At 42.9% G+C, this 14,367-nt stretch overlaps 1 protein-coding gene across 5 annotated transcripts in view; it reads right to left on the bottom strand.

The window, feature by feature from the left end:
• Positions 1–14,367, bottom strand: part of LOC126262296 (protein MTSS 2) — a 351,715-nt gene that overhangs the window by 319,574 nt on the left and 17,774 nt on the right. For all 5 annotated transcript variants that reach the window (XM_049958828.1, XM_049958832.1, XM_049958829.1 and 2 more), the window contains exon 2: positions 10,047–10,108. In XM_049958828.1, the coding sequence (XP_049814785.1) occupies positions 10,047–10,108 (62 nt within the window). The remainder of the gene's footprint in view (positions 1–10,046; positions 10,109–14,367) is intronic.

The raw sequence follows: 14,367 nt of genomic DNA, 5'->3' as shown, positions 1-14,367 counted from the left end.
CTTAAGGTCACTGTGTTCTTGAAAGTAATGTGTGTCAAAACCCAAGCTATCAACTGGTTTTTGCAGGGTTTCTTAGTTTCTTTTATAATATTTAAATACTTAAATCTATCTTACCATCAACAAAAACAAGTTGTACAACATCAGATGTCTCCATACTATAATTCCTCCACCACCGTGCTCTGCTGTGGGTTGGGTGTGTGTGGGATCCAGCTCAGTATTTCGTCATCTCCACACCACAATTCTGGCATCATTTACAAGTACGTTAAATTTACTTTCATCTGTGAACAGCACTTTGTCCCAGAAACTTGTATTCTAGCTTGCATGCTCTCCAGCAAATTCAAGTCCCAATTTCTTGCTCTTCTCGCTGGTGTATGGTTTTCTTCTAGGCATCCTTGCTCCATAACTTGCACTGCTTAAAATATAGGAAAAAACTGTATGTGATTTCCTTCCCGAAATTATGATGCGCAGACAATGGAGAAACTGTCAATTTAAGATCTTTCCTGACGATCCTTATTAACATATTTCGTTCTCTTTCCGTTAGCTTCTGCTGTCTACCTATTCTTTCGCAATTAAAAAAAGAAAAAAGAGTTTCTGTAAATCGCGATGTTTTGCATTGCACAGTTGTCCGGCATCTTCCAATAATACCAGCTTTTTTAAAATGATTTTCCCGTTTCATGTTGGTAGATAACGATTTTCCTTTCATCTATAGTTGTTTGGTACCCTTTGCGGCCCATTCTGCTGTTACACGGCATTCAGCGCGTATCAGAACCAAGCTGTACTAGGCGCGGCCACGGCCTGCCTCTGAAGCGTTCCTTGCTGCAATTGTTTGGTTAGACGTTTCTACATTTCAACTTCTAGTCGTTTATGAATACTGTTTTTCACACTGAGTGAAGCCAGCTGGTACAGAATTCTTATTTACTTTTTGCAGACGGCTAATCTAGTGAATCCTTTTGTAAGTACAGATTAGGAAGGAAATCCCATTTGTTAATTTAACAAAAAACATATCTGGATGTGATACTTAGTGCTAACAGTTACTCCACATGAGCAACTATGTATGAATATTTTTTTCTATGACGAAATCTTCAACTGGCATCATGAGACTGGGTGCACTGAACCCACCTCCTCCGATCACTCGGCTATGGAGGCGGACTTAATCTTGAAATCGTATACTGTTGGGTTCTGGCGGTGCCGCACTCTGCACACGACGTATGCTAGAATAACACGATATTTAGTTCTAATAAATAAAGCTATTATACGTGAATCACGACGTATGAATTCTTTTTCCATGGCGGCTCCACGTTTTGGAAAGTTGGCAGAATGACCGGGAGAGCGGTGTACTAACCAAATGCCTCTCCATATCGCATCCGCATGACGCCGCTAGGCACAGCGATGGCACGACTGCCGACTATATGGCGTGCGCGAGGAGTTAGTTTTCTACCACTTGGAACGAAGAAGTTAAAACCAGCAGTAGTCTACTTTGCTGGAAGGATTCTGGAAACTAGCGAACCGGCCTTGTTGCCGAGCGGTTCTAGACGCTTCAGTCCGGAACCGCGCTGCTGCTACGGTCGCAGGTTCGAATCCTGCCTCGGGCATGGATGTTTCTGATGTCCTTAGGTTAGTTAGGTTTAAGTAGTTCTATGTTCTAGGAGACTGATGAGATGTTAAGTCCCATAGTGCTTAGAGCCATTTGAAACTGTGGCGAATCTTGTTTAAAGGGCCTCAGTTTCCAGCTCTGGCCGTAGAGTTTTTACTCTGCCGAACAAAGACTTCTACAGCCATTTGTGGAGAACATAGTCTTTTAAAAAATTCAGACAGTGGACCGACTTTTATAGAGGTTAATGTAGCGCATCCGTTACGAGGGACCCTTCATCAGTTCCTATCTTAGTTTCAAGGGTCCTGATAAAATAACATAGATAGCAGGCGTATACAATTTACAGAAGCGCTTCTGGAATCTTGCCAGATCCAAACAGACCATGGTAGGGACACGCTCAGGACTGAACGGGAAAAGCAGCACGAACTATTCACATGAATGCGTGTTTAGTAGATGTAGAGAACCGAGTGTGTGTGTGTGTGTGTGTGTGTGTGTGTGTGTGTGTGTGTGTGTGTGTGTGTGTGTGTGTGTGTGTGTGCGTGCGTGCGTGCGTGCGTGCGCGCGCTCTCTTATATTCAGTAAAACAAACGAATGTGGATACAATCTCATGCACTTTAATTGACCACACAATCACTGTATCTCACGTACGCGAAAACGTAAAATAATCAAAGTAGCTATATATGTGATTAAAACACAAGTAAAACGGAAAAGGAGTTAAAGGACATGCATAGGGAAATGTAACTGCTCACCACTTACAAGAAACGTGGTTGAGCCAGTCACCCTGTTAACACATTAACACCATCCCCCTAAATATTTGGGAAAAATATTGGACAAACCCTTAAAACTAACCACATTCGTTTGAATGTTACTTAAAATAGAGGGTAGATCCGTCGGCAAATCCGCAGCAGCGCACTGGTCGGAAAATAAAACACAGTCCGACAAAAAGCGGCGAACGGTAATATGTACGCCACAAGCACCAAACCCTGGAGGGTCCTCTCGCCGGAGCAGGAAGCCATGCGCCATAGGGCTATGGCCTGTATGGAGACGAGTAAGGAGTACCTCGTCCCGTCGACGTGGCTGGAAGGAGGCACCTCACAGCCGCGCTGTTGGCTTCATTAGACGAAGCTGTCACTTCCAGCCACTCATCCTCCAACCGACAAGACTCGGGATCTCAACAGCGAGACTATAGCATGCACGGGGATGGCACACTGAAATAACTGAGGATTACAACATGCCTCCTTGGCTGCTACAGCTGGTGCCTGCAATAACTATATGCCCCAGTAACCAGCAGAAAGACATCTCTCCCATTGTAGTTGGAGGAATGTTTTCCGGATATTCTGAACTACTTTATCTGCTGGATACAAACGTTGTATAGGGAGGAGGGCTCTCTAACAAACAGAACAGACAAGAAATTTAGCACTGGAAGAACGTCTCATCTGCTCCAGTACCCGCAGTATTGCATGCAATTCGGCGTCGAAGACGGTAAAGTCTTCAAGGCAGTCTAACCTTGAGGACACGATCCGGGAAAACAACAGTAACTAAAACGGTATTCCGGAATACATCTGAGGGGCATCGTTTCAAAATGTATTAAATGCAACAAATTTCAAAATAGAGTATGATGCGTTTTCATGCCAACGGCGTTATGCTCTTTAACGCTGTTTAGTCAGATCGGGTCATTTCGTATTCTTTCCCATAGTAACTTAGTGATGGAAAAGAACTTAATCTGCTCACATCGTATCATGTACAACGCAACCGACGGTTCAAAACTTATGTTCGGGACATATTTCCCAGCCACCGCTTTTATCCCGCTCTTTTGTTTGGCTGTTCTCGCTATTTTCATCAAATGGTTCAAATGGCTCTGAGCACTATGGGACTTAACATCTGAGGTCATCAGTCCCCTAGAACGTAGAACTACTTAAACCTAACTAACCTAAGGACATCACACGCATCCATGCCCGAGGCAGGATTCGAACCTGCGACCGTAGCAGCAGCGCAGTGCCGGAATGAAGCACCTAGAACCGCTCATCACTCCGGCCCGCCGCTATTTTCATCATGCAGCTCACAGTGCGGTGTTGACTTCATGACTGTTCCCTTTCGATTACAATGGAGGACAGTTTACACGTTGGAGAGAAATCGAAAGGAAGTAGAAGAAAAATCAGAGTTACGAAACGTAAAAGACAGCGTGAAAGGTACATCTGTAATTAATAACACCTGATATATTTAGCAAATGATCATTTTCTGTGAAATTTGCAATGTGGGCGGGCTGATGTGTTATTCGTGAGAGGAAAGGACTGCATAAATGACGTTTTCATAGTTTGACTGAGCTTTAGCCACATTTAAGCAGATTTGTGTAACAGCATCCCAGTGTTCTACTCGGTAAAAGCAAAACAAATCAACTTTACAGGGTACCGAACACAGTGGAACAAGAGCGCAGATTCAATTGTATGAGGAAAGTAACATCTTCAAAACTTCGAAGAATTGAAAAGCATTACGCAGAACACCGCAGAGAGACTGCTGTTTATGTGGATTCGCTGCATTGTCTGTTACACGTATGTGACCTCCTTCCTATATCTGCACCGCTTTCCACTTCATCTATTCCGTGATCCGTATGCTACTGTGGCTTCACATTATCTGACTACTGCGGCTTTCGCTGTTTTAAGATAATGTGAAGATAATGGGCTGAGTCCAGCAATAAAAATCAATAAAAATTGAAATGAGCATTACTAAACAGATTACGTGAAAATATGATTGCCTCAAAAGTTATTTTGTTCAGTGAATTTGTTCAAACGTATTAAGTGAAATTTAAAAATTAAGATGGCGCCTGCATGCACTGGGAAATGATTTCCGTCATGACTAATTTTGGAACACAAACTAAGTACCTAGGCCCTGCAGTAGAGAATTTTGACATACATCATTTGGATAAGAAGGGGAAACTTTCAGTTCCTGTAAAGACCCTGTGCACTTAATTCATCTTTTCCCGACCTCAACAACGGTTGGACGCTCAGACCACACCGCTACGCTGGCTAGCTGAGTGAGTGAGTGACGAAGATTTCCGTGGCACAGTGAACCCCAGCGGGACTGGAACGGACAGTCGAACGGGGCAGCACGTGTCTGGAAAACCGGTTGCGAGGCTGCATTGGGCCGCGCCGTTAGCTACAAGCGACGCCTGCCGACCGCGGCCTGGTGCGTTATACTGCGGAGGTACCCGCTTCATGACCGACTCACATCACAGACTTAACTGTGCTTTTATTCGCCATCGTACCTACGAGGTTATTTTCGCTGTGGTTTTGATGAGCTGCGGCCTGCTTTACGAACCTCTCCTAAATTACAGCTTACCACCTGTGAGCTTTACAGTTAAGCAGTAAAATGGAGGTACGTCTTGCTCTTGGTGCTAATGAGATAGTGAAATTGAACGCTCCGTCCTTCAGACTAAGGAGTGAACTTCGTTTCTGCTGGAAGTAACGCTCGGCAAAATGGAACTAATCACAATAAAACTGCAGTACTTCCAAAGCTGTGTGACCCTTAAGTTAAGCAGAAATAGTTCAGGGCTTTGCATCTCGTCAAGATAATTAAAATCTGAGCAATTACTCTACAAAAAAGTGGGAGTACGAGGTTTTCTATAACGAGCCACTCCACAACTGATTTTGTAGAAACCTACTGTATATCCGACGATTACTGGAACCGATAATCTAATATTCCGTTACGTAATGTATCTTTACTCTTTATACAACGTTTCCCGCGTTAAAATCAAACATATTTATCAGAAGGTCCCATTTCTATTCCTGGTAAATTACAGGATAAGGAGGACCGAATCCCTGTCTCGTTCCAGCCGGCCACGCAATAACGGAATACTCTAACAACGCAACAGACTACTTCCGTACCAATAAATTTAACACAACTACACTGAAGAGCCGAAGAAACTGGGCCACCTGCCTAATATCGTGTAGGTCCCCCAAGAGTATGGAAAAGTGCCCCAACACGACGTGGCATGGATTCAATGTCTGTAGTACTGGAGGGAACTGACACCATGAATCCTGCAGGGCTGCCCATAAATCCGTAAGAGTACGAGGGGGTGGAGATCTCTTCTGAAGGGCACATTGCAAGGCATCCCAGATATGCTCAGTAATCTTTATGTCTAGGGAGCCTGGTGGCCAGTGGAAGTGTTTGAACTCAGACAATTGTTCCGAGAACCACTCAGTAGCAATTCTGAACGTGTGGGGTGTCGTTCTGCTGAAATTTCGAAATGCACAATGGACACGAATGGATGCAGGTGATCAGACAGGATTCTTACGCACATGTCACCTGTCACAGTCGTATCTACACGTATCAGGGGTCACACATCACTCCAACTGCACAATTCCCACACCATTACAGAGCCTCCATTAGATTGAACGGTCCCCTGCCGACATGCAGTGGCCATGGATTCATGAGGTTGTCTCCATACCCGTACACGTCCATCCGTTTGATACAATTTGAAACGAGGCTCGTCCGACCAGGCGACATGTTTCCAGCCATCAGTAGTCCAATGTGTTGGTGGGTCCAGGTAAGGCGTAAAGCTTTGAATTGTGCAGTCATCAGGGTACACGAGTGGGCCTTCGGCTCCGAAAGCACATTTCGATGGTGTTTCGTTGAATGGTTCGCACGCTGACACACACTGATGGCCCAGCATTGAAATCTGCAGGAGTCTGAGGAAAGGTTACGCTTCTGTCACGTTGAATTCTCTTTGGTCGTCGTTGGTCTCGCTCTTGCAGGATCTTTTTTCGGCCACAGAGATGCTGGAGATCTGATGTTTTACCGGATTCTTGATATTCACAGTACACTTGTGAAATGGTCTCACGGGAAAATCCTCACTTCATTCCTACCTCTGAGATGCTGTGTCCCACAGATCGTACGCCGACTAAAACACCACGTTCAAACTAACGTGAGTCTTGATAGCCTGCCATTGTAGCAGCAGTAATTGACCTAACAACTGCGCCAGACACTTGTTGCCTTATATACGCGTTGCCGACCGCAGCGCCGTAGTCTGCCTGTTTACATATCTCTGTATTTGAATACGCATGTCTATACCACTTTCTTTGGCGCTTCAGTGTACATCCGTAAACGAACAACGCTTAGACCATCATGAATTGTATCCGTCTGTAAGCTACGTTGGTTGTCAGCATAAAAGAGCAGCGTCTTTCGCATGATGCCCATATTAACTGCAATCCCAACAGTGTTTAAACGAAGAGACATTTTACTCCAGAAGTTTCATTCGTTGACGAAGTTAAATCCTGTGCCTTGAGAGGTCGACTGGCAGGTGGTGTTTGTCTGCAGTGTCGTCGTGCCAAGACGACTCCAAACTTCTTACACGTAACCCTCCCACGAGCCTGAAACATATTCGTCTCATTACCTAACGTGGAAGAAAACTTCTTTACATTAGGGGACAACCTTAGTGAAACTACTGCATGGCGTTCAGGGTATAGATCCAGTGGACTGTTTTGACATTCTGGTTAACACTTTTTTGTGACCGTAAACCAGCAGGTGCATGATGGAGTTTCTTATGCTTTCCTTTCGAGTTACTCGCTGACATTTGTCCGACGTGCTTTTATGTCACTATGCGTTACTGTACCTAGGAAATACCAATGTTTGTGTTGTCCATACATCACATTTATGTTATGGGTATCTGACGAATTAGGTTATCGGCCTGGCAATATAAAAATACATTTTCGAGGGTACTGTAAATACCACATGGTAACACGTGGCACGGAAACTAAATCTTTACGACACCAGCTGCTTTTAAAAAGTTTCACACTAGCAGCAGAAGCTACTACAAATGCTGTAAGTTTGCAGCTATTTTCTGTAGCACTGTGTCACATGGGGGTAATTCTGCTTTTCTAGTTTGGTTGCATTGTGGCCTTATGTGATGGAACTACAACTTTCTGGCTCATTTTACGTTGTTTATCCTGGTAACTGGACAGAAACGAGCAAAAAAAAACCGAAACAACTTCACTTACCAGCTAAGCATTTATAAACTCAAAAACCTTCACTGCTGTTCAATCGAGAACCATCTACTGGTGGAAAGGGGAAAATGTTCAGCCCCGTATTTATTAGTATCAAAAACAGTTCTAAAAGTTATTTTCCTGAGCGTTGTGTAGTGCCGAGTTCAAAGCCAACTTTAGATTTTCAATGGTTTCACCAGATCGTTAAGGCGAACTTTGGAAACGTCCTTTGGAAAAGACGCAAGCTATTTTCTCTCCCATTCTGTCAAATTTCTGCTTGGGCTCCATCACGGGAAATGAACTACGGTGCATGAGACACAGGCTTGTGCAATTTCATTACTAAAATGTTCCCGCAGACATGACCATTGTCAATACAAGCACATGCTAAAGACCTGATTTTGCAAGTACCGAATGTGGACGATTATGTTTCCCATAGCGACAAGTTGTCTGGTCTGGAAAGGGTCTTTGGGATTTCGTGCCCATGCTATCTAAACCGCAAAAAGAGATAACTTTATTATCTTTCACAAGTCAGCACCAAGAAACTTTGCTCGAATAGAAGATCGATAGCTACCTATCCTGACAATAAAGCAGTACCTGTTAATCGTGTCGTGTATGCATCTGAAAAGGACTCCATCTTTGTGCTTACAAACGTTCTGTTGTGCACGAGTGCAGCTTCCAGACTACCCTGCCTCTGTTTGGATCTGTCAGCAGTTCCTGAGTGAAATTATATTGGGATTATTGGATTCCAAATTTCTTTTTCTTCAAATGTAACAGTAACCAGTTCAGGGACTTATTCGCCATGGCACATTGCATTATGCATTATAAAATTACCAGTTAGAAGACCAATCATAATGTAATCTTTAATGTTGCCTGAGTTACAAGTAATTTTATTTTGTTTGTACATTTTGTGGATTTGAACTAAATAAATGCAATTTACATTGCACGAGGTGTGTTCCACCTAAATTTACTGAGACGTCTTTAGTGGCCTAAAATACAGTGGTAACGAAGTATACTGGAGATCAGATGGATGTGTTTAACAACTACTGGTGAGGTACTGGATCAAATCGCGGAGGAAAGAAGGTACAAATTGACTAGAAGAAGGGACCTGTTGCTAGAACATATCCTGAGCATCAAGGCGTCGTGAATGTCATAAGAGGGAATAATGGAGGCTAAAAACATTGTACAGAGATACCAAAGCGTGACTACAGTTAGCATGTTGAAGTAGATGGTATGTAACAATAGTTATGCAGACATGAATACACTTTTACAGGATAGACTAGCGTCGCAAGAACGATTACTGGTAAGCCTCCGTGTGAGCTCGAATCTCTCTAATTTTACGTTCATGGTCTTTTTCATGATATACGTAGGTGAAAGCGAAATATTGACTTTTAGGAACGTACACTTTCAGAATTTGAACAGTAACCCACATAGTGATGCAGAAAGCCCCTATTGCAGCGTCTGCCACTGGAGTGGGCTAAGGCAAAGGTCCCGAGTTCGAGTCTCGGTCCGGCACATACTTTTAATCTGCCAGGAAGTTTCATATCAGCGCACACTCCAATCTCATTCTGGAAACTCTCGCGTTTACTAAATGAACCTGTTACGAAACGTGCTGCCCTCCTTTGGACCTTCTCTACTTCCTGTGTCAGTCCTCTCTCTTATTCGGACCTTCTCTACTTCCTCTATCAGTACGCATCCCAGTCGCAACCTTCAAGTAGTGAGCGAACTAGGATTTTATACACTAACTCGTACGTGTGTCTCATACTGCCTGACGGTTCTTTCCAATGAATCTGTCTGGCATCTGACTTACCTGCGATTAGTTTTACGTGGTTATTCCACTTTAAATTGCTCTACCTGCATTCCCTACAATTTCCTAGCATTTCGACCTCCCTACTCAAAACAGCGCCGTCCCCGAAAAAGCCTCGTGAAACAACCAAAGTCATCCACTAAGTCATTCATACATACGACGTGAAAAGTATTCATCGTGTAACACACCCCTTGCAGCACGCCCGATGTCACGACAACAATGTGCCATTTTACTTTTAAGCTACAAACACTGTGCAATGAAGTTCCAGGACTGGAACAGTTAGTAGCTTGTATGTACAATTGCGCGCTATAAAAATTAAAAATCTGCTTTTAATTGAAAATGCTTGCATTCATCTCCATAAATGAATGTGAAACGGGTTTGACAAAAACTGTATTTACTGAATTATACACTGTCATAACCCAATAACCATTATTATAACTTAGGTTAATGTTCAATATTAGCGCGCAATATCGGGGCCAGATGTATTTTAACCACACTGTACAAAGAAGCTTATTGGCCGTGAATCCTCAGCATTAATTATTATAATGTTTCTCAAGCTTTTCCTGACAGAAGTCAGCAGTTCGTGAACATACGAAAATGTTCATCTATTCCTGCGAGATAGCGGAAAACTACCTTTTAGTCTTAAAAAAATAATAAACATCAAAGTACTTACTTCAGACATGTGTGCAACTTCGTAGCTTTGGCGATAAGATCCTCCCACAGTGGTGCTCCATTCTGAAAGAACAAATCATGTAAAGCAATTATTCAAATGTAATATTGTGATAAAATGTGTGTAAAAGTTATTACTTTTGCAGTGGATGCCCCGCGATTATCTCCCACATGAAGGATATCAAACGCAACGTAACACAAATTTCCAAATCCAGTTTACAGTATTGCAAGCATACAGATCAATGTTCACATCGTCATAATCCTAAAATGGAAACTAAAGAAATTACGTAAATCTGATAAACATTACAACAGGAATCGAGAACTGACTTAGTACAACACATTGTTTGAAATAATTTTGGTACACTACAATAGGTTGTTAAAATGAGTCTTCCAATAGACTCAACAGCGCCATTTTATTCTCCTAATACAAGAGCCAGCATTAGGTTTCCCGAGTACTATAGGACAGTCTAGTCAAGAGCTGTGACGCCGTCACACAATCACTGTTAATAACTGAGAACAGTGGAGAGGGGATCGAAAGAGACGATGTAAGGCATGCACACGTGAAGTTAGAGCAACGGACTGAAGTGTGCGTGTAAAGGTTCTCCCAGAACAAGAATAGGTAGACGAAATATCATGTCGCGGCTACCCCCTCCCCCCACACCAACGCAACACTGCAATAACTACGGGATTTTGAGCGATGATCCGGTTACTAACCAAGCAAATAAGACAGTAATTTACCACTATAAGGATGTTGCCAGCCACGGGAATTGTAGTGGTAAGTACTATAGTTTTGAACCACGATTCTGATTTTACACGGAATCTTCCAACAATTTATTACCTTGCCAACTCTTGTCACTACAGCAATTTTAGTGCAAAAGTTTATGTTAGACATATTTATAGCTACTTCAGTCAGGGTACAGGATATACTTGCATTTAATGGTTAGGGACGTCCAAAATGGAAAGTTACGTCTGCACGATTTTCACGCCAACAGAAACAGAGGTTCAGTTGAAGACTGGAGTGACTCGACCGTGACCTACTGTTTTCATCACGTATGATAAATACCATGGCAGTGGGGATTTCCCGAATGGCAACAATATTCTTAAGCAACGTCTCACCCACTCAAAGCGGCGTGACAAATACTTGCGGTTCCACATTTCGTTGAACTAAAATCTTTCATATCTAGCAATGTAGAGTTTCCTACAATAATTTTGTCGTCTTCTTTCATTGTCTCGCTAAATCTAAGACATTTGTCATGCAAATAAACTATTTCTCTTCAATCAACTGCAAATGTTCAACGCTTATTTTCGCTGAAAGAGTAAGTACGATAAAGGAGAAGAAAGCATTCCCACCAAAAGTTTTTCCAAGGGCGACCTCCAACTAACTCATCAAGACTAACTACGAAGTCATCTACAGTTTAACGTGGTACTTACAGTGTAACATGTAGAAATCTTTAGAAGGCTGACTTGAGTTTGTCCATATATTCACAAGCACAAAGTCACACACCAAGCAATTGAAAACATTGCTAAATACAAGATAACGCAGTTGCATACATTGCTTAAGTCCAACGGCTCTAAACCCCTTACTCCTGGAGGCAACCTGTCGCACAGAACCCGAAATTTCACATACCTATTTTTAGGCGCCACACTCTATAGTGAGTATTTAGAAGCTTTCTGATTACAACCAGCGTTGCGAGCCCCTCCTCAGAACCTTTCTATTCATTCCGTCTATTTTTCTAGCTTACGGAAAGGATCTATTTGATGGCCCTCAGTTTATTGCGTTATTTGTGAGCCCAACCTACGATAGCGTTTTCCACCCCTGTGCGAATAGTCAACCGCAGTTACAATAATTGCTAACGAACCAGCACAGATTCCTCTAGCTGCTGCTTAGTGACGTAACAAAGCAACTCACCTTGCATTGGGGACGGTCCCGTTAAGAGCTTCCGCAGCATTACCTTCGAGTTGCAGGAAATACTTCAGTATATCCTAAGGTGAATCTTCTATGTTGTCAATGCTAAGTTGACAATTTATACCCCGAAGGAGTCGCCCCACAGTCGTTTAATGAACAAAGTAAGAGCATATGGACTATCAGACCAATTGTGTGATTGGATTGAAAAGTTCCTAGATAACAAAACGCAGCATGTCATTCTCAATGGAGAGAAGCCTTCCGAAGTAAGAGTGATTTCAGGTGTGCCGCAGGGTAGTGTCATAGGACCGTTGCTATTCACAATATACATAAATGACCTTGTGGATGACATCGGAAGTTCACTGAGGCTTTTTGCAGATGATGCTGTGGTGTATCGAGAGGTTGTAACAATGGAAAATTGTACTAAAATGCAGGAGGATCTGCAGCGAATTGACGCATGGTGCAGGGAATGGCAATTGAATCTCAATGTAGACAAGTGTAATGTGCTGCGAATACATAGAAAGATAGATCCCTTATCATTTAGCTACAAAATAGCAGGTCAGCAACTGGAAGCAGTTAATTCCATAAATTATCTGGGCGTATTCATTAGGAGTGATTTAAAATGGAATGATCATATGAAGTTTATCGTCGGTAAAGCAGATGCCAGACAGATTCATTGGAAGAATCCTAAGGAAATGCAATCCGAAAACAAAGGAAGTAGGTTACAGTACGCTAGTTCGCCGACTGCTTGAATACTGCTCAGCAGTGTAGGGTCTGTACCAGATAGGGTTGATAGAAGAGAGGGAGAAGATCCAACGGAGAACAGCGCGCTTCGTTACAGGATCATTTAGTAATCGCGAAAGCGTTACGGAGATGATAGATAAACTCCAGTGGAAGACTCTGCAGGAGAGACGCTCAGTAGCTCGGTACCGGCTTTTGTTGAAGTTTCGAGAACATACCTTCACCGAAGAGACAAGCAGTATATTGCTGCCTCCTACGTATATCTCGCGAAGAGACCATGAAGATAAAATCAGAGAGATTAGAGCCCACACAGAAGCATACCGACAATCCTCCTTTCCACGAACGATACGAGACTGGAATAGAAGGGAGAACCGATAGAGGTACTCAGGGTACCCTCCGCCACACACCGTCAGGTGGCTTGCGGAGTATGGATGTAGATGTAGAAGATCCATCGCTGGTCTTGCAGCGTTAGCAACTACGTACGTGATAAACGGATTTCTTATATCGTATAAACGGTTCTTTGGATCTCGTTTTCCTTCTAAATTTTCGACCCAGTCGTTGGCAGACCACGGTTCGCTGTCTCAAATTGCTACATTTGCCTATCTCTATCAACTCTTCAACTTGAAATCGCCACAAGATTCCTATTTCAGCGAGCGGTCTCAGTCTCACGCATAGGCAACCTGTTGCCATTACCGTATGTCTCTAACAACGTATTCTACATTACCTCCAACATGGGGAAAATTGAAAGGTCACTATACTTTTTATATTCATCCTGGTGAAAAGTAACATTAAGATAACAGTCAATCGGCGCCTTTTCTGCTTACGACGTCTACACTAGGACAGCTGGAGGGTGACTTCTATAAGACTGTTTGAACCGACGCTCACATTCCTCAAATTTTACAAATAAAAATGTGTTCTGACATGCGCATTTGCTGGGATGACGGATCATCTGAATTTCTGACCTTGGCATGTTATCTATGGCTTTCAGACAGCCCGTCAATATGAAAACTATGTGAAATAAGGTGATTTCTTGTTGCAGCGTTTCCCCCGTCGAAAGGGGTCAAAAACGATTGAGTGACAGTTGGACAATCTCCAAGTACTTTTGAAATGTAGGTACGCTGGGAGAAATAGCGGATGCAATTTAAGTTCTGCGAACAATCCGCAACCTGGGCAATGACTAGCTCCTCGAGTGATACGGTTCTCTATCACTCTCCTTGCGCGTTGAATGGACTGTCTAGAGAGAAGGTTCCATCCCATGTTACCGAGGTTGCTTCAGTCTGCACCTCCCCTACCGACACTTCAGTTTTCATTATCTGTCAGCCGTGGTTCGCCTTCAAATGAATGCTCCAGCGTATTACCTCCAACTCTTATGATTCTAACCATAGCAGACAATGAAGGTTAGGAGTACGGCTGGTGAGACAAGAATGATCCGTCTGACGCCAAAAGGTTTGATTGTAGGCCCCCATTAAAAAGTTTGCAATCACAACAGTGGACTTCACCACTAGGTATTAGGGATTACATGCCAGGAAACACTGATCTACTAGGAAAATTAATATCTAAACCAAATAATAAAGATAAAAAAACAGGTCGAGACTGGAGGGAGTAATATGTAAAGGTAATTAAAATTATTTGCCAGATAGTGAATGGAATACGTATTTACCGCATATCGTGAGAAATCGCC

This window comes from Schistocerca nitens, chromosome 6 (assembly GCF_023898315.1).
Source record: "Schistocerca nitens isolate TAMUIC-IGC-003100 chromosome 6, iqSchNite1.1, whole genome shotgun sequence".
Classification (NCBI taxonomy): domain Eukaryota; kingdom Metazoa; phylum Arthropoda; class Insecta; order Orthoptera; family Acrididae; genus Schistocerca; species Schistocerca nitens.
This window is presented reverse-complemented; position numbering and strand designations above follow the sequence as displayed.